Source organism: Colobus angolensis, unplaced genomic scaffold (assembly GCF_000951035.1).
Source record: "Colobus angolensis palliatus isolate OR3802 unplaced genomic scaffold, Cang.pa_1.0 Scaffold9, whole genome shotgun sequence".
Lineage (NCBI taxonomy): Eukaryota > Metazoa > Chordata > Mammalia > Primates > Cercopithecidae > Colobus > Colobus angolensis.
Window position 1 is genome coordinate 9,357,248 of NW_012122931.1, and position 24,548 is coordinate 9,381,795.

Here is a 24,548-nt window from a genome sequence, read left to right on the forward strand (position 1 = left end):
CCAGTACATCATAAATGTTGACATCTTAAAATAAAACTGTAACACTATTCTTTAAAATGTATCCAACCAAATACAAATAGCACAGCAATTTGACACCCATTATCCATTTAAAAAACACATAGGCCAGGCGTGGTGGCTCACCCCTGTAATCCCAGCACTTTGGGAGGCCAAGGCAGGCAGATTACTGGGTCAGGAGATCGAGACTATCCTGGCCAATATGATGAAACCCTGTCTCTACTAAAAAACAAAAAATTAGCCAGGCATGGTGGTGCATGCCTGTAGTCCCAGCTACTCAGGAGGCTGGGGCAGGGGAATCGCTTGAACCCAGGAGGCAGAGACTGCAGCGAGCCATGATCGTGCCACTACACTCCAGCCTGTCAACAGACGGAGACTGTGTCTCAAAACAAAAAAACAAAACAAACTTGCTCTTCAAGTCTAAAATTTTATGTTCTTTTTGTTCTTGAAAGTTTATTTCTAGTTCATTTCTCTCCCATATTATCCTAATGCAATATACTTTTATGCTCTACAAAAGGAATATATGGAAATTGAAAACTTGAAATTGTTTTTATTTCCTGTAATTATAAGGCTCTACATGTTTAATATTTCCTTCTGGACTAAACTATCATTATAGTTAGTCTAAAACTAACCAAGGCAATACAAAGACTTATTTTGATAAATAAAAATATACTTATTTTGACCATCAAATGCAGGTTTCATCGTGCACGCATTTCGTACTTGGGAGTGGGGTGACAGTACAGTGCCGATTAAAGGAGGTTTGGTTACCACCAGTATTTCATAACGTCTCTTTTTGGGCACCCAGGAGGGTCTCATACTTCAGGGCAATGAACCAGGTGGAAGTATCCCTTTATTTCATAAAGTAAGAAAAGGGCAGGTAGGAAAGGGCAGGAAGGGAAAAGAAAACCAACACAGTGCTTCCATCAGAGCCACTTTCTGGGGCAGGTGGATTTTAGGAAGGAGTACACATATATATAAGGAAAGCTGGCCAGTGAAAACCTTGAAACCATGCATACCTGAGTCCTCTTTGGAAAACCTTCAGCTACTCTGTGGAGTATGCATCCCACCCCCAAGTTTGCAGAGTGCTGCCTTAAGTGATCAGGCTAACTCTGGTTACATTTTAACTTCTCTATGTGAGCACAGCATGGGAACCCCTCATACTGGGTGTGCCTAACGACTTTTTCTGGGCTCAAAACAGGGCTCATTCGGGTAACCACTTCCATGTCACAATGACCTTTTGTAGCTACACAGACAACAAATCTGTCAACTATAGGATCTTTTAAGTTCAGATTAAAGAAATAAACTTAAGGGGGGTAGATACAGTTTACTTTTTATTTAGCATAACCTTTCTGGAGTGTAAGCCAGCAAATATTAACACACCCTTTGCCCAGATTACTAAAACTTATCTTGAGAAAATACTTACAGATAAATGTACAAAGATATCCACTACAGCCCTACCTTTTTTTTTTTTTGAGGCAGGGTCTCACTCTGTTGCCCAGGCTGAAGTGCAGTGGCATAATCATGGTTCACTGCAGCCTCAACCGCCCAGGCTCAAGAGATCCTCCCATCTCAGCCTCCTGAGTAGCTGTGACTACAGGTGCCCATCATTACGGCCGGCCAATTTTTATATATTTTGTAAAACAGGGTTTTGCTATATTGCCCAGGGTAGTCTTGAACTCCTGAGCTCAAGTGATCCACCTACCTCCCAAAGTGCTGGCCCCTCAGTCCTACTGCCCCACCATGCCTGGCCCCTTAGTCCTACTTATTAATAGAAAAAGAGAGAGAGAGAGAGAGATTAAATTTATAGCACATTTGTATAATGGAATATGATCATTTATTAAAAGATCATGTTGAAAGGAAATATTTATTGACAAATCAAGGGGAAAATATTCATTATATACTATAAAAAAGGAAGAAAGGGCATTTTTTTCTTTTTATACACCATAAGCCTTTGTTTTATTATTTTGGTAAAAATACTCAAACACTGACATACATAGATGTAGGTATATACACAAGCACAGGAAAAAAGTACTAACGTGACTATCATGTACAGTGGGGTTTAGAAGTAATTTCTGGTTTTGTGTTTCTTGTGTTTTCAGGTATCATCCAAATTGTTTTCAGATCAGCAAGTATTAGGATTTTTTTAAATTCGAAAAATATACTTTTTAATGAATAAATTAAAAAAAAAAACCAAAAACAGAAAAAGCACTGGAAAGTCACTTGACAATCTTTATGAGTTTAAGTGCCAGGTCTTGTGCTGGGACCCAGAGCTATATGAGTGACCAATCCCATTCCTGTACTCTATCTGAAGGACATGGTTGACAGGTTTGAGAATGCTTAAAATAATTAAAATCAAACACTTTGTAAATCTCAAGCCACTGAAATTTCCCAAGCGGCTTTGCATTTAAGAAAAATTCCATGTTCAAAATAAAAAGCTAAACCATCTACAATGTCTCCACAGTCACTGAAAGCCAATTTATTAATTAGCTTTAATTGTATCTTACGTTTCAAATTCTGTCACTACATTTATTGATCATGTTAATAACAGCATTAAATAAAAGAGAAAAATTATTACTTAAAGGCAGCCTTTAAGAGGCAGAAGTGCAGAACTTTGTAGCTCATCCTTGACATTGCTTCCGTGAATAAACTGCGTCAGGGAGAGGATCTGCACTTGTTTGGAAAGAAGCAGCTGACACTAAAACATCATTATTGAAATTAACAAACTGAAAATTTATGAAGCACAAATCTTAGAAAAATTTGCCATTGTGTTTCCCCATGTTTACTTGTGATGCATACTTTATGTACTGTGCCTAATTAAATGTAACAGATTATGAAATGTTGAAATGCTAAGTCATGTATAATGGAACATGGCAGCATATTTACATGGTAAACAATTTTACCTCTAACAAAGAGTTTCTTCCTAATCAATGTTTTCATCCCCATTATGTGATTCAATTTGAAGTGAGGGATGGAAGCCAGATACTGTTCAATTTTTAAAGTTAATGGTGTTAATAAATTCTAAATTTCACACCAGTCCTCTCCCTCCAGAAGGTACCAGTTTGATACAGTTTCTAAAAGGACAGAAAGGCTGGGCACTCTGGATACACACACTGTGTGCATTCCTCTAAGAACTCTGAGGACAGCTGGATAAACGGGTTTGAGAGCCAAACGGACCTGTGTGTAAATCTCAGCTCTGCAATTTCCTGCCTATGTTACCTTAGACAAGTCATGTCATCTAAGGTTCTCCTTTCCTGGTCTACAAGGTGGGATAATGATACCTCCTCTTCATGGGGCTGTTGTGAACATTAAATGAGATGGCATGTTGAATACATAGGACTGTGCCAGGGATGTACCAGGCACTCAGTAAATGTTAGTTTTCCCTTTTCTTAAAACAAATCAGCAATAACAAAACCCTCTGAAGGCCAACGGCATACATGCCATGCTTATTTCCTGCAGTGCCTAAGGTCCGGACCCCTTTTCCCAGGAACTTCAAGTTCTGAGCAAGCTGGCCCTGGGCTCCTAGTGCTGGTGAGACACTGGTAAGAGGAAACAGGCAGCAGCAAGAAGGGAAAAGGAGGTGAACTCCTACATACCCGAACAGAATAAAATTCCTACCACAGAAGACCAAGAGCTCCCATCTGCCACACTCCTGCTGGGCTATTGCTCTGCACAAGTACCTGACAGCACTACCTGTATCCCTTCTCATCCCTGCCCCAACTCAGCAGGACAATGCACTGGACCTGGAATTTGCAGGAAACCTGAATTCCAATGCCACTTGTGCCTGTTTTCAAACAGTGGCCATTTGCAAAGCGCTCATTATGAGCCAGTTCTGTATTAGGAATTTTGCATGTATTATCTCATTTAACTGTTACAAAGACCCAATTTTACTGAAGCAAAAACTGAGGTCAGAAAGTTTATGTAACTCGCCTAAGGTTACAAAGCCCGTTTCATTATGTCTTGCCTGATAAAACTTGTTTTCTCTTAACACTTAATACAAGTTTTAAAAATTATTCTTTACTCAATTTCATTTCTTTTTCATTGTTTCATTGAAACTACCTTTTCAGTGCAAAATATTTCAGCTCCTTCATGGTTAAAATGTGGGCTAGCCCAAGAATCCACACGTTTTTTTTTTCTCTTCTAAGAAAGTAAGTTTCAAATGTGGCCAGGTGCGGTGGCTCACGCCTGTAATCCCAACACATTGGGAAGCCAAAGTGGGTGGATCACCTGAGGTTAGGAGTTTGAGACCAGCCTGGCCAACATGGTGAAACTCCGTCTCTACTAAAAATACAAAAATTAGCCAGGCATGGTGGTGCACGCCTGTAGTCCCAGCTACTCAGGAGGCCGAGGCAGGAGAACTGTGGGAGAACCCAGGAGGTGGAGGTTGCAGTAAGCTGAAATCAAGCCATTGCACACCAGCCTGGGCAACACAGCAAGACTCTGTCTCAAAAAAAAAAAAAAAAAAACTTAGTGAAAGTCACATAGTTCCCCAGAGTATCACAACTGACTTGAAAACCAACTTTTGGAAAATATCCCACTTTTAATGGGAGAACCAAACAAACAGAAATTCAGTTTCCATAGCATTTGAAATAATTTAAAACAGATTCCCTTGTCAAGTACAGTATTTTTTAAATTTGAGGCTGTGAAAAATTTTATTGCCATAATGTGCTGACACTCTCACAGTTCAGCTTTGCCCTTTCTCCTCTGCATGATAGACTGATAACTGCTCGTGACATTCACAAAGAGGCTCATCTGCAAAAGTGTATAAAACATCAGCCTTGTGGCCACAGTACATAGAAAATGGATGACACTGTTCAACTCCCTAAAACATGTGCTGAGGGGTGCCTCTAAATTACCACAGACAACATTTACAGTTAAGAGGGTTTTTTTCTTTAAAATTATTTTTCTCATTAGAAAAAAAAATGTAGTAGGTATACAACTTAGTAGTTTTCCTTCCTAGGCTCTATGGAAAGCCTCTTTGACAGATTTTGAAACACTGACATCACAACTGTGGAACTGCCTCCCATCAGCTACACTGAAAGGTGGAGCCATCTCCCAGGCAACACAGCAGCATCCCAGAATGAATGCACAGAGCACTCCAAATAATGATGGGCCAGACTTTTTGTTCTGACAAGTTTCAGGTAAATCTTATCTCTGTAAATAAAAACATCAACATGCATTCAGTGTCCTATGAAAAGAAATCCTATAGTCACACCTCTTGTTTAAGGGAAACGCTTATTTATTCAAACACCATTCCTTACCACATACCCACTGCAGTTTTCTTTTCTTTTCAAAAATCCAGAAAAAATTCATTTAATTGTTAAAGCGGGTATACCTATCCTCAAAAAGCATAGTAAGCTTTCAACATATATAATTAATTCTCATCAAAAATGAATCTCATGCATTTTTGGAGTAAAGAATACAAAATATATATATATATGGTAGGTCCATCAGAGACTAAGAACAGACCACACCCTCATGCCCTGCCCTGGATCTCACCTTCAGGGAGCCTGTGAATACTTAGCACGCTAGTTTGCCGGATGTCAGAACCTTTGTTCCCTCTTTCTTTTGGATCCTTTATAAGACTCTGTATGCCCAGCAAGAAAATGTAGGTTGAATGGATGACAACTGGCATTTAATGAACATTCATGAGATGCCAGGCCCTGTACTAGACACTCTTCATACATGATTTCATCAACCCCTGAATCCCCTGAGCAAATTATCATTATTCTCATTTTATAGATAAAAAATGACTCATTAAATAATTTGCTCAAGGTCACACTGTTACTAAATAGTGCTGGAGCAGAATCTGAGTGACTTCTCCGCCTTCCTACACAGAATGTACGGTCGTCTGAAGTTAAAGTACCAGCTTTTCAAAGTACATGATATGAAAGGACAGCACTGGATGGGTGCGGTGGCTCATGCCTGTAATTCCAGCACTTTGAGAGGCCGAGGCAGGAAGATGGTTTGAGCTTAGGAGTTTGAGACCAGCCTGGGCAATATGGTGAAACTCCATCTCTACAAAAAATATAAAAATTAGCCAGGCATGGTGGCTCATGCCTGTAGTCCTAGCTACTTGGGAGGCTGAGTTGGGAGGATCACTTGAGCCCAGGAGGCGGAAGCTGAATTGAATTTTCAGTCTTTTGCTATTATAAAGACTGGAGCAAGAAACATTGTAGTTAGATAATGTGTTTGCAGATTAAATTAGAAACGGACCTACTGTGTATGTGTGTGCATATATATATACACACACACACACGGATATACATGCACATATATACAGATAGGTACAGTATATACATACACACACCACATACACATTCATGTATATATAATATATATTTAAAGCTATAAATTTCTTTCTAAACATGGCTTTAGCTGTACCCCATGAGTTTTGGTATGTTATCTTTTCACTGTCATTCAGTTATTTTCTAATTTCCATTGTGATTTCTTCATTAACCCAAGGGTTATATTGCTTAATTTCTAAACATATGGAATTTTATTTGGTTATCCGTTATTTTCTAGTTATCTGTTTGTGATTTCTAGTTTAATTCCACTGTAGTCAGAAAACATACTCTGTTTTAAACTGTTTAAAATTTATTGAGAGGTACTTTGTCCCAGAATATAGTCAACTTTCAAAATGTTCTATAAGTGCTTAAAATTAGAATGTGTATTCTGCAGTTGTTGGATGTAGTGTTTCTATATATGTCCATTAGGTCAAGTCTGCTAATTGTTAAAACCTTCTATATCTGTGCTACTCCAAAGTGTAGTTCTAGAACCATCAGCATCAGTATAATCTGGGAGCTGTAAATTGTCAGCCCCACTGCATATACTTTGAATCAGAACCTCTGGGAACGGGGCCCAGAAATCTATATTCTAACAGCTCTCCAGATCATTCTTATTTATGTATGCTACAGTTTAAGAAGCACTGTTCTATGTCCTTACTGACTTATATGTATGTGTCTGCTTGTTCAGTTACAGAAAAGTGTGAAAATCTCCTATAGTGATTGTGAATTTGTCTATTTTTCTTTAAAATTGTATAAGTTTTGCTTTATGTTTTCTGAGCTTCCTTGAAGTGCTCTTTATCTGATATTATTAGATCAACACAAACTTTCTTTTGGCTGTTGTTCTCATTTACTTTTTTTCATACTGTTATACTTCCTATGTCCTTATATTTTAAATATGTCTTTTAGAGAACACATAATTAAGTTTCATTTTTAAATCCTGACTCTATTACTTAGAGTATTAAATTCATTTACTTTAATGTGATTACTGACATATTTAGGTATAAGCCTATCATCTTACTAACTACTTCCTATTTACTTCCTATTTGTCCCACTTACTATGCATTTTTTCTTTTTTCCTTGCCATATTTTAGACTGCTTATTTTTTTAAAAAGTATTCTATGTCTCTGTCTCTCTTTACTAATTTGAAAGCTATATAATCTTTTACTTTTTTTTATGACTACCCTGGAGATTTACACTTTCTCGAATATTCAAGTCCAACATTAATTGGTACTTTTTCACTAATTGGTATTTTTGCCATCTTTCCCAGAAAACGTAAGAGTCTTGGAACAGTTACTCTCCTTTCATAACTTGCAAGGCATTATTGTTGTATATTTTAATTCTATACATACCGTAAGCAAAATAAAACATTATCTTTACTTTAAACAGTACTACTCACTTAGATTTACATACATATTTATCCTTTTCTTTGCTTTTCTACTCCTTCCTGTATCTCCTACCCTGTATCTGTAATCTTTTTATTTCTGTCTGCAGAACACATTTTTTGTATTTCCTTTAGAGAGAAAATGAGAAGAATTATTTCAATTTTTGACTGAAAATGTCTTTATTTCACCTCCACTATCAAAGGACATTTTTGGCAAGTACAGAATTCTAGGCTGACATTTAATCTGACTCATCTCTTTAAAGGTATCACTCTACTGTATTATGTCTTTATTGTTTCAGTTAAGAAATCAGTGGTCATTCAATTTTTGTTTTATTAAAGGCAAACTTACTTTTCCCACTGGCTGCTTTTGTTTCAACCATGTTTAGTGTGGATTCCTATTTATTTATTCTGTTTGGGGACTGGTGTTGTTCACAAGTCTAGGTCTTGGAATTTGCTATGGGTTTTGGAAAGTTTTCAGTCATTACATTGAAAATATTGCTTCTGACCCATTCTCACATTTGCTTCTGGGGCTCAATCACATGTATATTAGACTTTCTTACTGTATCCTCTACATCTCCTATTCTCTGTCTCCCAATTTTTCTATCCTATTGTTTCTGTATTCTTCAATATCATTATTTTCTTGTGACTCATCTTCCAGTCCACTAATTTTCCTTTCAGCAATGTCTAATCTGCTTTTAACTCAATCCACTGGGTTCCTAATTTTGATTCTAACATTTTTATTTGATCCTTTTTTTTATGGTTTCCAATTCGCTGACAGAATTGTCCAGTTTGTCTTTCCTCCATTATAGATATTAAGCATAGTTATTTTATAGTCCATGTCAGATTCCTTTATTTCCTATACTGTTTTGAGTCTGTTTCTATTGTCTGTTGTTTCTGCTGGTTTCTGTACCAGAAACATTGTCATGTCTTGTATAGCTGTTTTTTTCTGATTGTGTGCCCAGTTTTTTTGTTTGTTTTTGTTTTTTTTTTCTTTTTTTTTTTCACTTTGTTTATAGAAACAACTTGAAGCCTAGGATGCTGCTATCTTTCTCCACAAAAAAAATTTTGTATTTGATTTGTCCAAGCACCTATGAATAGCAGCAATCCAATGTCAAGGAATGAGGTATTCTAAGGTAGAATAGCAGATCTTCCATTAGGGTCTATTTCTGATGTGCTCGCTGCTAAGATGTAGCCCTAGCAGTTTAAGTCCTAACCCAAAGCAAAGGGAAAAAGGCAGCATCCTTTAGCAGGTCCTAGACACCAATTCATACCTTTTCACCCCTGAAAAGTTGTCTAAAGCCCTGCTTAAATGCTCAGCCTTTTAGCTACTACCTTAGAATTGGCAATGGAATCAGGGAAATGTCATTTCCCCCGCCTTATTTTCTTATTATCTGCAGGTTCCCTGGGCAACTTCATCCATTCCCAGGGCCTCGACTAGGAACTTAAGTGAATGACCTCCAAGCTGTATCTTTAACCTTGACCTTTCTTCTAAGTTATATTTCCAAACTCAACATTTCCCAACAGATGCTGAAGGCAATGCGAACCTAGCATAACTGCTGCCAAGATTTAATGTCCCCTCCATCAAACTAGCTTTTCCTTATGTGTTTCCTATATCGGTTAATAATATCACCATCTTCAATAAATGTTTATGTGCTGGACACACTGTGCTAGGCATTAAGAATATAAGGGTGAATAAGATAGTAGTTCTGGCCAAAATTGAGTTTACCATCTATCAGGGGAACAGTATGTAACACATCATTATTTAGTCACAGTCATGGGGAAAAGAAATTATGAGAATATACAATGGAGGACAGGAACTGGAAGTATCAAGGAAAGCCTTCTTGAAGAAATGACATTTGAAGTGAGCTTTGAAGGAGTAGACATTAATAAGATGTCTGTATGCGTTTGGCAGGGGGCAGGGATAGACAATTCCAAGCAGGAGAAACTGCATAACAATAATTACTAATATATCTTCACTTACTCTGATAGGCACTTTGCTAGGTGCTTTACACATGTTTTATCTTACTGAAACTCCTGTAACCCTAGGAAGTACATGCTATTTTTTTTTTTCTTTTTGAGATGGAGCCTCACTCTGTTGCCCAGGTTGGAGTGCAGTGGCATAATCTCGGCTTACTGCAAACTCTGCCTCCTGGATTCAAGCGATTCTCCTGCCTGAGCCTCCTCAGTAGCTAGGACTACAGGCGTGCACCACCATGCCCGGCTAATTTTTTGTATTTTTAGTAGATATGGGGTTTCACCATGTTGGCCAGGCTAGTATTGAACTCCTGAGCTCAAGCAATCTGCCTGCCTCAGCCTCCCAAAGTGCTGGGATTACAGGTGTGAGCCACCATGCCCGGCCAGTACATGCTAATTTTATCCCAACTACACACATGAGGAAAGGAGGCACAGTGAGGTAAAACGACTTGCCCAAGGTCACTGAGCTAATAAACTAGGGAGGAGCTGGGGTTTTAGTTCAGGCTTGTCTGAGTCTTCACAGTCTGTAGCCTTAAGTCTTACAATAAAATCCCTCACCCCCCACATAATAACACAGGCTCCAGACTTATTAAACTGTTTTCCTAACATAACTGTTTTTTGCTTCTGAGTTTCCTCTGCTTAGAATACCCTTTCTCCCAAAGTCTTATTCATCCTTCTCCAGGTTCTACACATCATTTTCTCTAGAAGGTCTTTCCTGATCCTCTCAGTAGAAAGTAAACCCCTCTTTGTACTATATTCCTCATATGGCATCCATTTGTGCCTGTGTGCTTCCTCAGGTAACTTTTATATTCTGTCAGTAACACATCTGTCTGTTTCCCCCAACAAATGCAATATTTCTTGGGGAAAAGAACCCTATCTTACTGACCTTTCTTTGCCACAGTGCCAGGCATAGTGCCTAACATACAGTAGGCACTAAGTACCTATTGAGCAAATTAGGAAAATAGCCAAAAATCCTGGTATTTGATCTAGCCAAAGGTACTTTAACTTATTTAAACTGTAGTTTCTACTCTCAAAACCCATACTTATTTAGAAAAATGTGTTCTCCACATAGCTGACAGAAGAATTGAGAGAGGAGAGAAATCAAAAGAGAAGAAACAAGGAAAGCCCAGAAACATCTCTGGAGAAGGTTTCTGAATGCAAACATCTAAAGAATCAACAGAAGTGGGAAGTCAGGAGGCTTGAGCATGGAGCCTGTTCTGACCAGGTGTCTTCACCCTTTGGACTACATTGTCTATCTTCTGTTCACTCCTCCCTATCCACTGTATACCCTGCATTGGGCCCCAGGAGGCTGCCCTGGGTGCCTTCAGGCTTCTGGCCAATAGTAGGCACTGGCTGCAGATGGGAAGGGAAAAGAGTGAGATCACAGTATTTGTTTTCCTGACTCCTGCACTATAAGGCTGCCTTTTCTCAGATCTCAGTCACTGGCCTTCTCCACACACCTCCTCTGTCTTCAGATCTACTGACCTTTCCCTCATCTCTTCAGGCCAAGTGGGTAACAGAACCAATCACTAGTATTATCCTTTGTGGTTTCCCTACACTGTGCCCACACTATTGTAAATGGTCACTTGCTCAGTGACCTTGGGCAAGTTGTTTTACCTCACTTATAAAGTGTCCTCCAATTATTCCAGTTTGAGTGTGGCATCTGTTTTCTGCTGGGACCCTGGCTTATTTATTGACCTATTAGCTTCAAATGCCTCATGGAAGCCAGGCCAATGGAAAGGTTAGACACAGTGCTGAGACTAGCATGAGAAAAACTGGTAAGAATACTCAACTGGAAGGAAGAAGAGAAGGAATAGGTAAAAGAAGGCAAAGGGGACAAAAAATGGAGGAACCACAATTTTGATTATGACTTCTTTCGGGTATAGGGAAACTCCAAAACACTAAATCTAAGCTGGAAATTGTCTCTCTCTCTCTCTCTTTTTTTTTTTTTTTTTTTTGAGATGGAGTTTCACTTGGTAGCCCAAGCTGGAGTGCAGTGGCATGATGTTGGCTCACTGCAACCTCCGTATCCAGGCTCAAGTGATTCTCCTCCCTCAGCCTCCCGAGTAGGTGGGACTACAGGCACGCGCCACCGTGCCTGGCTAATTCTTTGTATTTTAGTAGAGATGAGGTTGCCCAGGTAGTTTTGAACTCCTGAGCTCAGGCGATCTGCCCGCCTCAACCTCCCAAAGTGCTGGGATTACAGGTGTGAGCCACCATGCCCAGCCAGAAAAATTGTCTCTTTATCTTTTGTTTGGGTATCATATCAACTGCGTGTTAGAGATTTCCTCAAGATAGTCAATTCTAAAATAAATATAATATCTGATATTGCTGGAGCAAGCTTTAAGCACCACACTAATCATGGTGCTGATTGTCTGTAGAGAACGATAACAGCAACAAAAAAAATCAGAAGCTTCTCTGTTTTCTTTAAATCTTGCAGATATGCCTCATCTGTACTTGGTGCTACAGCATCCTCAAAGCTCCCATCTTTTTACAACCTGCTCTTTTATTCTCGGCACACTGTTTAATGATGTCCCACCTCCACTGGGATACACAATCAGAGCTTTTAGAACAGAGGGTCTGTAGCTTTCTTTTAAGATATGTGAAAGAACCGTTTTAACAAAATAAGTTGCCTTTTCCTTCAACTTGTTTCTGGTTTACCAACTGCATACTTGCAGTAGAAATCTACTTCTGCCTTCTGTCTACTGCCAAAGCAACTGAAAAGGTTTTTATGTATAGCTGAAAAAAAGTACTGTAATTTGACAGTTATCTTTTTTCCTGCTCTAATTATTATTTTAACGGGCTTCTTCTTATTTTAATAGTTTTTTTAATAAGGAAATCTTACTTACAAATTTTAATTAGCTTACTGAATATTCACTGCTTTGGAATAAGTAGTTTAATGAGTAAAGAGACCTCAGACTACTAACTAGCCCAGAGTCTCTAAAGTAGCTTAGCAGGAAAATGATGCAGCCCTAGTGATATAAGCCAAGGTCCGTACCTCACAAACCAGTAGTCTGCAGCCTGGACCCTGGGGATGAATGAATCACATTGCCTCTTATAGGAAAAAAAGTAAGACTTCAGTTTCTCCCCCTTTATTAAGAATCTCTGTGTAAAAATCCCCAAGTCCCCTACTCACTAAGGCTTGTGACCCCTGTCAAATCACTTAACTTCTCTGAACTTCAGTTTCCTCACCTGAATGGGTGAGATTGTGTTGGTATCTACATTAGACTATTATAAAAGCAGGTCTTATTTGCCACTTTAAGAGCTCTAAAATATGTTGGTTGAATGAATAAATGAATGAGTCTTAATGCTGTCACTTAATCTCTCTACCATTTCTGGTTCTCCTTTGTTTTTGTTTTTAAATCAATCCTTTCTTTACAGTACATTTCAATTACGGTAGAAATGAAGAATAAATTAACATTTTTCATTCTAAAAACACCTAGCAGAGAAAATACAGCCAGTTACTCAAATTCAAAATTGGAATTAGGAGAAGAATGAAGTTTTTTATGGCTTAGTAACTCAAATAATCAATGTAAATTAGCTCTATTCCAAAAAATAAAATTATACTAATATCTGCTCTACTAATTAAGAGTATGTGACAATTTAAGTATGATTCTCAGTGCATATGACATGTGAAATAGTTTCTTCTTTTGTCAATTTTCAGGGTGTTAGGTAAAAGGGGAACTCCAGCTTACTTAATCAAAGCAAGTCAAGAAATCAGGAATTTCAAATTCTGGTTTAGCAAATCTCTTTCTCACACATCCTACATCCAACCTATCAGGAAACCCTGTACCTTCACAATTCATCCAGAACCCAGTCACATTTCATCATTTCTATCACCAATACTCACTTGAGTGAACACTCAAGTGTACCCCAACTGATATCTCTGCTTTCCCTTGCCTCCCAGGGTCTAATGTCAGTACAGCTGCCATGGTGATTCTATAAAACTTAAGTCAGATCCATGTCACTCCTCAGTTTCCCATCTCACAGTGAAAGCCCAAGTCATCACCATGGCCTAGAAGGCCCATGAACCATTTATTTCTTCCCCAGCATCTTTAACTTCATCTCCTACTACTTGCTCCCTTCCTTAGGGCACTTCTACCTCAGGGCCTCTGTACTTGCTGTTCCCTCTGCTAGAATGTTCCTCACTGATTATTCACATGACTTGTCTTCATCTGCTTCAATCTAACCAAAAGATACTTCCTCAGGAGGGGCTTTCTTTACCACCCTATTAAAAATTGCATCCTCTAACCCCTTCCCTCCTTTATTCGTCAAGAGCAACTATCACTTTGTAACTATCTTGTTTACTTATCTGTATACTCCCACAAAAATGTAATTCCATGAGGGCAGGCTTGTTTTTGTTATGTAAGTAAACTCTTTAGTCAAATAAAATAAAAATATACAAAAAAGGGCCACACATCATAGGTAAAGAGTTTAATGAATTTTCATAAAGTGAACATACCCATGGAACTACCACTTAGATCGAGAAATATTTCTTCCTCCTTCCAATCACCATTCCCCCAAAGATAACTATTAATCTGATTTCTAACCCCAAGGTTAATTTTGCTTGTTTTTCTATTTTTTATAAATGAAATTAAGTTGGTTTTTCCATTTTTTATAAATGAAATCAAGCACTTCTTTTACTTAGCATTATGTAGTTACATGTAGTTATAGTTCATTCATTCTCATTGTTAAATAACATTCCAAATATACATAAATATACCACACATAAATATTCCAAATATACATAAATATACCTATTTTCCTATTGATGGACATTTGCATTGTTTCTAGTTTTGGCTATTACGGATACTGTTACTAAGGATATTCCTATACATATCTTTCAGTGAGTATATGTACACATTTCTATCAGGTAGGACATGGGTCTGTCTAGTTAAGTTCACTGATGTCTCTTTCATCCCTAGCATAGTATTCGGCACATAATCAGCATTATTCAATAAATATTTGTTAAACGAATGGAAACAGTCTTTTTAAATTCTGTTATTTAGATTTAATAACTGACATGAGACTTGCTTGCCTTATATATGCAGGTTTGTAATGCATAATAATTAATCTCTGTAAACCTGCCACTAAAATTAAGAAAGACAATTAGTAACACTGAAACTCCTTGATTGTTCTTTCTTGCTCCCATCTCATTGGATTCTTCTTCTTTTTTTTTTGAGATGGAGTTTTGCTCTTGATGCCCAGGGTGGAGTGCAAAGGCATGAGCTCGGCTCACCCCACAACTTCCACCTCCTGGATTCAAGTGATTCTCCTGCCTCAGCCTCCTGAGTAGGTAGGATTACAGGTGTGCACCACCACGCCTGGCTACTTTTTGTATTTTTAGTAGAGGCAGGGTTTCTCCATGTTGGTCAGGCTGGCCTCAAACTCTTTGATCTCAGGTGATCCACCCGTCTTGGCCTCCCAAAGTGCTGGGATTACAGGCATGAGCCACCACACCCGGCCCTTTTTAAATTTTATTATTGCCTTTCTTCCTTTATGTTTAACCATATATATGTGTCCCCTGACAATATGCTGTTTAGCTTGCTTGGTTTTAACCTTTGTAAAAATGTTATGTTACGTGTATTCTCCAGTTTGCATTTTTCACTCAACATGAATTGATACATGTAGATCACTCTTTTTCCACTGCTGTATAGTGTTCTATTGTGGGAATATAACAAAGCATATTTACTCATTTCTCCGGTCTGTGGACAAATGGTTTGTTTCAAATTTTTTGCCATTTCAAACAATGTTACTATGAATGTTCTTACCAGTGTTTCCTGAAATACAGACAAGAGGTATTCTAGAAATTGTGGGTTGAATGGTATATGCATGTTCAAATTTATAAAATAATGTCAGAAGTTTTCCAAAGTGACTATATCAATTTACATCCCTACCACCAATATTATAAGGGCTCCTACTGCTACACATTCTTGGTAGCAGAATGTGCCAAACTAGGAAATGTAAGTTATTTCACTGCAATTTTTAAATCACATTTTCCTGATAGCTAATAAGAACGAGGATCTTTTCATACAATTGACCATTTGTATTTTTGCTTCCATGAAATCCTTCTTTGACTCTCTTGCCTATTTTTGAAATAGGTTTTTTGCCTTTTCTTATTAATTTATAGGCACTCCTTGTATTTTATGTTTTAATCCTCTGTTGCTTATACACTTGTAAGTATCTTCTTGCAGTCTGTGGACTGTCCCCACAGTTTAGAAAATATTTTATTTGAAAATAATTTCAAACGTGCAAAAAAGCTGCAACAATAAAAATGACATAAAGAAATATCTGTATATGCCCTTCCCCTATTATTAACATTTCCCCCATTTGTTTTATCTTTGTGGGCACTCATGCTCTCTCTGTGTGTGTATGTCTGTTCATATACACACATACACACATATACATGCAAACACACACTTTTTTTTTCTGAACATTTGAGGCTAAGTTATATACCTCATGGTCCTTTACCCCTAAGTCAGTCAGTGTGTATTTGCTAAGTCTAGAGAGATTCTCTCACATAACCACAGTACAATTATCAATTTCAATTTACTTCAGGAAATTTAACCCAGCAATATCCTTTATGGTATCGTTTTCCCTACAGTACAGAATCCAATCTAGGGTAAAGTATTGCAATTACTTGTCATATCTCTTTAGCTTCTTTTAATCTAGAACATTTCCATGGCCTTTCTTGGATGTTTTTAAAGAATAATGCTCCCTCCCCGCTTCTGTTCTCAATAGAACATTCCTCATTTGGGATTTGTCTGGTGTTGTCTTGTGATTAGATTCAGGTTACGTTCTTGGATGAAATACTATACCTAACGTCCGTCTGCTCCTCCTTGGTGATGTTGATTCTGATCACTTGGTCAAGTTTTTGTTCCATTTCTCCACTCTATTATTACTTTTTAAAAATATCTTGCAACTTTAAATGGTCTATGGAGAGATACTTTAAGACCATGTTTTTCATCTAAATTTTCCTCTAGATATAATATCTATTGATAATTATATCTGATCCAATCTTTACTCAATGGTTGTATCATGTTGATGTTTTCAGTCTTTATTAAGTACATTGATAAACAAAAGTTCTACCACTGAATCTATCAATCTTTTCTTTTGTTCCTTACACATTTTATGTCCTGTTTAAGAAATTCTAGCCTGCCCTCACAGCACTAAAGATATTGCCTTACATTTCTTCTGAAGTTTCCCTATTATTATAAGCAGTTGCAGTAAATAATAAATCACAGTTTCATATATTCTACATCTAGTAAAAATAGTATTATTCCAGTTGCCTGTTTTCAGGGGGTTTCAATATTTTTGAAGTTAGTTTTCTCTATGAACAATTTCTGGATTCTAAATTTAATTGTATTTCAGTATGATTTACATTTTAAACAATATTTTTTCTCTTTTGAAAGTAGTTAGCCAGGTGCAGTGGTTCATGCCTGTAATCCCAGCACTTTGGGAGGCTGAGGCTGGAGGATCACTTGAGGCCAGGAGTTCAAGACCAGCTTGGACAACAGGGTGAAACCCTGTCTGTACAAAAAATTAAAAAATTAGCTGGGTGTGGTGGCATGCCTGTATCCTAGCAATCAGGAGGCTGAGGCAGGAGGATTGCTTGAGCCCAGGAGTTCAAAGTTACAGTTCAAACATACCCCTGCACTGCAGCCTGTGCGACAGAGGGAGACCCTGTCTTAAAAAAAGCAAAAGCAAAAGCAGTTGACCTGTCAGGCCTGGAACAGAAATTCTTTGCTTTCACTGTTTAAAAACTTAAACAAAACGCCATTAATTCATAAGCATCAAATTTATAAGCATAACTTATTTCTGAAATTCTGTGTTTGAAAGGCTGACCTGGAAGAAATAAGGTCAGAAAGTGTGCTTTTTAGACAAAGTAATAGAGCTATATCTATATTATTTCTACCTCTGTACCTTTTTCTCAGCAATTGCTAAAAAAAAAAAAAAAAAAAAAAAAAATCAAGACATAATAAAGCTATTTTTCCATAGAAAACAAGTGAAATAAATTTAGTAATTAAATATTTTAAAAAACACACACTAGTAAGTGGGTTCCTAGCCTATTTTAGAAGTTAAAACTCCCTAGTTCAGAATAGCCAGAAGGAAATCTTTTTATCACTTATTCCACAAGTGTGTACTGAGCACACTCTATACTACACACAAAGTGTGAAGTACTACAGCTAACGAAAACTCCAGATTTCATTGTTTTTGAAATAGATGATATTAATCTGTGTTATTCTCTAATGGTGCATATATTATAGAAGTGTTTTTAAAAAAAGAACGGAAGCAAGAAAATACCTTAAATTCATCCACAAACATTCAAATTCTAAGTCAGAGAGTGGTTGTGAGAACAGGAAAACCAGACGTGGCATCATCATCTGGTGTTTGGCATGAACCTAATCCTTTCATTAATGTTCAGGGAAAAGGCACTCACCATAAAACCCTACTTGAAACAATTCTTCTTTTAATTTTGTCTTCTCCAGCTAACCTGGCATATCATACTATTCCTCCATATTTCATATGGAAGTAAGTAACCCAGTTAGTAATGTTTTATATAATATATGTCTATGTAAGCTGGTAATCCAAATCAGTTATATTCCATTTCTAACTGCGTACAAAGAAATCAAGATATACCATTTCATAAGAGAAATGACAATAAACCTTGAATGAAACCTTAGTTATGAATCAAAGCTTGCTCTTGAGTTTCTACAGAAAATAATGCCAAAAGAGGAGCTGGAAATCATCTTACACCCAGGCCCTATTCCCTTAAATAACAATGACTTCATACACTGACATGAGACCCTCATTGGAACTTGAAGGGGATCTTTAGTATCTTGAACTTTATCTACAGCACGAGTATTTATTTAGAAACTACTTATAAAAATGGTTTCATGTGACCCCGAGTGAACACTGAAATTTTTGACAAGGGTCAGCTTTTCCTTAAGTTTCACTACAAAAACTGGTTGGTAAACTGCTGCTTTTGCATGCTATAAAGAAATGCTCGTCAAATGTCATCTATTAACAATAATATGAATATTTAAATAAATTTGTATTTTAGAGGTAATGCTAATAGGATATATTTATGTTCTAAAGAGGTACAGGTGTTTGCTAATTTATTTGTTTCTAATCCTCAGTCCAAATACCAGTCTATTTGACTAAAACTAAATGTATTTTTGTTACAATATGACAACTAACTTCAGGGTCAGAAATTATTACAAATAAACTTTTTTTTAAAACCCCAAAACCAAAAACCCTGAAAGCATGAATTTAATTCTTGTGTTTAATGGATAACAAGGAAGCAAAGAAATCCTTGGGACTCAAATATTGTAGTATGTTACTAAGAAAGGGCCTGGTGAATTCCTCAAAGCTTTCACCAAAGAGTTATATTAAATTTCCTTTCGGCAACAAAATAAATTGTTTCTTGCTGGTAGAAGCTTAGGTCAGTCATCTAAATCAGCAAAATCAGGAATACATGCTATTTACCGGAGAGTCACTTAAGTGTAAACTGCGTCTCTCCCCATGGCATGTTTATGTTCTCTCTAGAGAAGATTTACACTGGGGAATGGGGGTGGTGGTGGTCTTGATTCCTTGCCACTTAGGGTTTTTAAAAATTATCAAAGGTTTAAAATCTTGCCTAAAGCTGTAGAAATATCTACATTTTCTTTGTATCTTTTTTGACAATAGAACATTTGGATATGAAATTTGATTATAATGCCCTGAGAGAGGAATGGGGTTCCTGTATCCACAGGGAACAAGACAGACCCATGGGTCCTTTCTCACCTGTGACACTGTGATGCTGCATTTCTTGGCCAGCTCCTCTTTGGCTTCTTCACTGGGGTAGGGGTTGCTGAGGTGTGAGTAAAAATATTCATTCAAGATTTCTGTGGCCTGTTTACTGAAGTTACGCCTTTTCCGTCTATGATAAGAGTGAACAAAAAGAATTGCAGTTACAATCAATATTAACCTAAGAGGGATAGGTTAATTAGGATGATACCAAAAAAGTAGATTTCTCTTTTTAAACATCCTTAAGTTCTAATTTATTTCTATAATATTGTAAGTTATGCTCTAGACATCCTCCAAAGCATTATCCAACTCATTTTAAGATGTAGGATCACTGAGAAAAATACCAGACTATGAAACACAATTAATTGTGCTTCATTCTTCGAGGACCTAATATTTTAGGTATTCAATGAAGATCCAGTGAGAACAAACAAGGTCTATCAGAGAATTACAGGGAAGAGGACTGGGCAGATGAAGAGTCCTGAAACAGAAATATCTTGTCTAAAGGGTTAGAGCAGGTTGGAGCACTGTAAAAGGGAATGTGTGAGATGAGTCTGGAAGGATGGGCAGGGGGCAGATTATAGAAGCTCAGTGGACTCTATAAGAATTTTTGGATTTTATGCTGAGTGCAATAGGAAACTATTAAAGGTTTTAAGTTTCATGTTTTTAAAAGATCATTCTGATTGCTGAGAATAGTTGGAGGAGGGCATGAAAAGAACTGCAAAGCCCATTTTAGGAGATGACTGCACTGGTCAAAATGAAGATGATAGTAACTTGGCAGAAGGTGAGAGCAATGAAAATAAGATTCAAGATCTACTTGAAAGGTAAAAGCAATAGGACCTGATGATGTATTGAACGGGAGGAGTGAGTGAAGGAGATAGAGAAGGAAGTTTAGGGGGAAAAAAAAATACATCAGGAAGGATTTCTAGGTTTTTCTGCTTAAGCAACTGCCTGGACTGGCGTATGATTTTCTTCACTAGGCAAAGAGGAGAGAACAAAAATTTTTCTTTTGTTTTTGTTGGGAAGGGGGCAACAGACTTTCAAAAGATCAAGCATTTATTAACAACATATTTCAAGTAGCAAAAATGTCATTTATATTTGGGTTTTGTTATTAAGATTTTAAAGAATTCCAGCCTGAAAATTATCATTTGTCAGAATTCACTTTCAATTAAGTACCCCAGTAACTAGAAAATACCTTCCCCAGATAATTTTCTTAATATTCTCTTCCAAATAATCTTAATTCTTCTTAACTGTGATATCCCACAGTCGGAAAAGACCAAGTCAGTAGGCTGTTGTAAAGGTATGCACTCTATGAGATTCTTCTAGTCAAAATGATGTCACTCATATGGCAGGTTAAGTATGTGATCTACATTTCAACATTAAGGGAGAGTCAAGGGAGCAAGAAATCTAGGTCTGATCAAAACAACTCAGGTTTTAGTCCTGAAATTTCTTAATTTCAATAATTTTTAGGAGGGTTAAACTATTGTTTTCTGGGAGATGAAGATGAGATTCAAGATCTATTTGGGGATTACAGTCAACAGGATTTGATGATGAACTGGATGGGAAGGTGGTAAGGGAAGACAGGGAAGGAAGGGAACGAGGACAAATATACCAAAAAGAAGGACAGTTAGCATTTTTGCAGGAGTCATGTGTTGCTTGAAAAGAAAGACAAGGTCCCAAGGTGAGAGCACGTTGAAGAGGTACACTCTGATGAGTAGGTGCATGGGTAAGGTCTAGACTAGATACTGAAAATGCCAAATTTACGGGCATTATCTGACCCATAGACATTATTTGTTGAGACCACACAGTAATTACTTGCTCATAAAAATCTAGGTTTCTGACTTCTTTTTTTTTTTTTTTTTTTTTTTTTGAGACGGAGTCTTGCTCTGTCGCCCAGGCTGGAGTGCAGTGGCCGGATCTCAGCTCACTGAAAGCTCCGCCTCCCGGGTTCTCGCCATTCTCCCACCTCAGCCTCCTGAGTAGCTGGGACTACAGGCGCCCGCCACCTCGCCCGGCTAATTTTTTTTTGTATTTTTAGTAGAGACGGGGTTTCACCGTGTTAGCCAGGATGGTCTCAATCTCCTGACCTCGTGATCCGCCCGTCTCGGCCTCCCAAAGTGCTGGGATTACAGGCTTGAGCCGCCGCGCCCGGCCGTTTCTGACTTCTTATGAAAAATTGGGATACCAGCCATACTGGGCCCACATTCTTAGAAGGCAGCTCTAGGCTAAAGCTGAGTAATAGTGCCCCCTTAGATATGCACCTGCCTGCTCTAACCCTCCTTGTCCCTCCCTGTATCCCTGATCCAGCCACTCTACTCAATTCCACTATATGTAAGCATGTGAGTCTGTGACTCCTAGTATAAAACATGGAGCCCAGGAGCAAGGCCCAGGGTAGATGGGAATAGATGACACAAGTGCATCTCTTTGGGAAATAGGGACGTGTGAAAGGAGGATCAAAAAGAAATATGTCTAGGAAAGCAAAGAGAAGTTTGGCTCACATCACTTTTGCCCAGGGGTGGTTTTTAACAAACATCAAAACACCTCAGAGAACAAACAGAATAGCTCACTGGACATTCTGGCTGTGTCCAAACTACAGCACTTCTACTGGAAGAGGAGACAGACCCACACAAATTTATTCTTAAATGTTTTGCATTGGTGCATGCTTCGTCTTGTCCAATTATGAAGAAAACATGAGCATGGGAAGTCAGAGTGAGCAAGGGAATCATATATCTGACTGAGCATGTTTGCCTAGAGCAGAGCCCCTTGCCTTCTCAGCGCAGAGGGCTTGCTGGGAGGCACTACAAGAATAGATGGAACCAAAGCTCAGTATTTGCATTCACTCAAAGGCACAGGAAAGAACTTGGTCTTACACGTTATTTATTTTTTAGAAAACATCCTGTAGAAAATGCCCATTAAGCATTTCCCCTCAGTTTCACTTCCCCAGGGTTCACCACACTCTAAATGGCTACGCCTCAGGCCAGTGTGCAGTGGCACATCAGTCCAGGCCTGTGTCCCATCAGCATCACAACATTACTAACAGCAATCTCTGCGGGAGAAGAGACTCTGCTCCAAGCTCTGCCACTCTCTCATTCTGGCTCTGCTCACTCTAGGCTGTTAATATACTTTCTCTTCATGGAAGAAAAATAAATTATTTAGGTGTATACATTATGAATGCAGTTATTTAAAAAATAAGCATGCATGTTGACAAGAATGGGAAAGCATCAGCAGAAATAAGGAGAGCAATTATGTTAGAAAATACTCCTTTCTATCAGACATATGTTTTACTATCTTTGTTACATCAGGCTTTTTATTAAAATGTTCAAATTTGACAAATAATTTCAAAATGTTTTTTGTCTTCTGATGCTACCTCTCTAACCCTGATTTGAGATGTTACAAAGTATTAAGTGGAATTATTCATTCATCTGGCCAGTCAATAAATTATTTTTGGTAGCGTCTAACATGTAAGTCATTTGCTAGAATTGTGGGGAATGCAAATGTGTAAGTCTTGGCTGTTGCTTTCAATGACACTGTGGCTTACTAAGGGAGAGAAGACATGTTCATGAAAAACTACAAGAAAAGGGAGTCTACAGGAAGTTGTATAAACATAGTATAAGTGTTCAAGGGAAGGAAGGGCTAGTTCAGTGGGGGTGATTAAGGTGGATTTTCAGAAACGCGAGCATTTAGATCAGACCTGGAACGATGAGCAAAATCTCACTAGATCCAACAAGTACAAGCACTGGTTCCATTCCGGGCTCCATTCCAGATACCCTCACAGATGATGACTCATTACTGGTAACCAGCTTAGAGAGACAGTTTGTTGTGGGAGCCAGGGAAGTAAGTGGTTAGACTTAGGAAAAGAAGGAATTCTAAGCAGTAGAAACATAATTCCATGAAGCATTTCATTTTTGGAAGAAACACAGGAAAGAACAATTTAGTGATATATAAATAAGAACACTGAAAATGTTCAAACTCTGATCTAATAATTCCATTTCTAAGAATTGATCCTTAGGAAATAATCCTAAAGACCAAAAAGGTTTAATCCATAAAGATTTTCATTAAAATGTTAGTTTCAATAAAAATCTATCTAAAATAGTACCCTCTACATTTTCTCTCCCCTTGACTTGCTTTATTTTTCTGCATATCACTTACCACCCTATTATATTTCATTACATTATTAAATACAGTGTTATGGCATATTTGTTCATTTGTTTACTGCCTGTTTCCTCAAGTAGAATATAAGCTCAATTGGGGCAAGTATGTTAACCTGTCTTGTTTACCAATATATCCTCAGTACCAATAAATATTTGTGGAAGGAAGAAAGGAAGAAATTACATGAAAATTAATAGTTGGTTGGGCATGGTGGCTCCTGCCTGTAATCCCAGCACTTTGGGAGGCAGGAGAGCTTGAGCTCAGGAGTTCAAGACCAGCCTGGGACCATCTCTACAAAAAATACAAAAATTATCTGAGCATGGTGGCACACGCCTCCCAGTTACTCGGGAGGCAGAGGCAGGAAGATCACTTGAGCCTGGGAAGTCGAGGCTGCAGTGAGCCATGATAGCATCATTTACTGTACTCCAGCCTGGGTGAGAAAATGAGACCTCCTCTCAAAAATAAAAAACAAAGAAAAGAAAAGAAAAAGAATAATTAATGGAGACAAATTAAATGCTCAAAACTAAGAGAATGCTAAGGACATTATTTATTTTATATACATTTGGTAACTTCAATTGTTAAAATGCTATTTATAATTAGAGCTTATACTACATGGAAATGTTTATGTATTCATGGTAAATTTTTAAAAAGCAGATCAGACTATGAAAATTGACCCATCACAGAAATATTTCTTTTAAAAAGCCCCCAAACAAAAAGAGAGAGAATACTGTAAAACATTTACAGTGATTTTTTTTCTTTAGGTAATAAAAATGAGATTAATTTTTATCCTTTATCCTTTTATTCCATATATTTTCCAAACTTTCCATAGTGAGCTTGGCATTTTTTAAATAGAAAATAGAATAATAGGCCGGGCGCGGTGGCTCAAGCCTGTAATCCCAGCACTTTGGGAGGCCGAGACGGGCGGATCACGAGGTCAGGAGATCGAGACCATCCTGGCT

General features: G+C 37.8%; 1 protein-coding gene across 4 annotated transcripts in view; it reads right to left on the reverse strand.

The window, feature by feature from the left end:
* The window catches only part of PBX3 (pre-B-cell leukemia homeobox 3), a 235,395-nt gene that overhangs the window by 13,079 nt on the left and 197,768 nt on the right, over nucleotides 1–24,548 (reverse strand). For all 4 annotated transcript variants that reach the window (XM_011931376.1, XM_011931377.1, XM_011931375.1 and 1 more), the window contains exon 5: nucleotides 19,441–19,576. In XM_011931376.1, coding sequence (XP_011786766.1) covers nucleotides 19,441–19,576 — 136 coding nt within the window. The remainder of the gene's footprint in view (nucleotides 1–19,440; nucleotides 19,577–24,548) is intronic.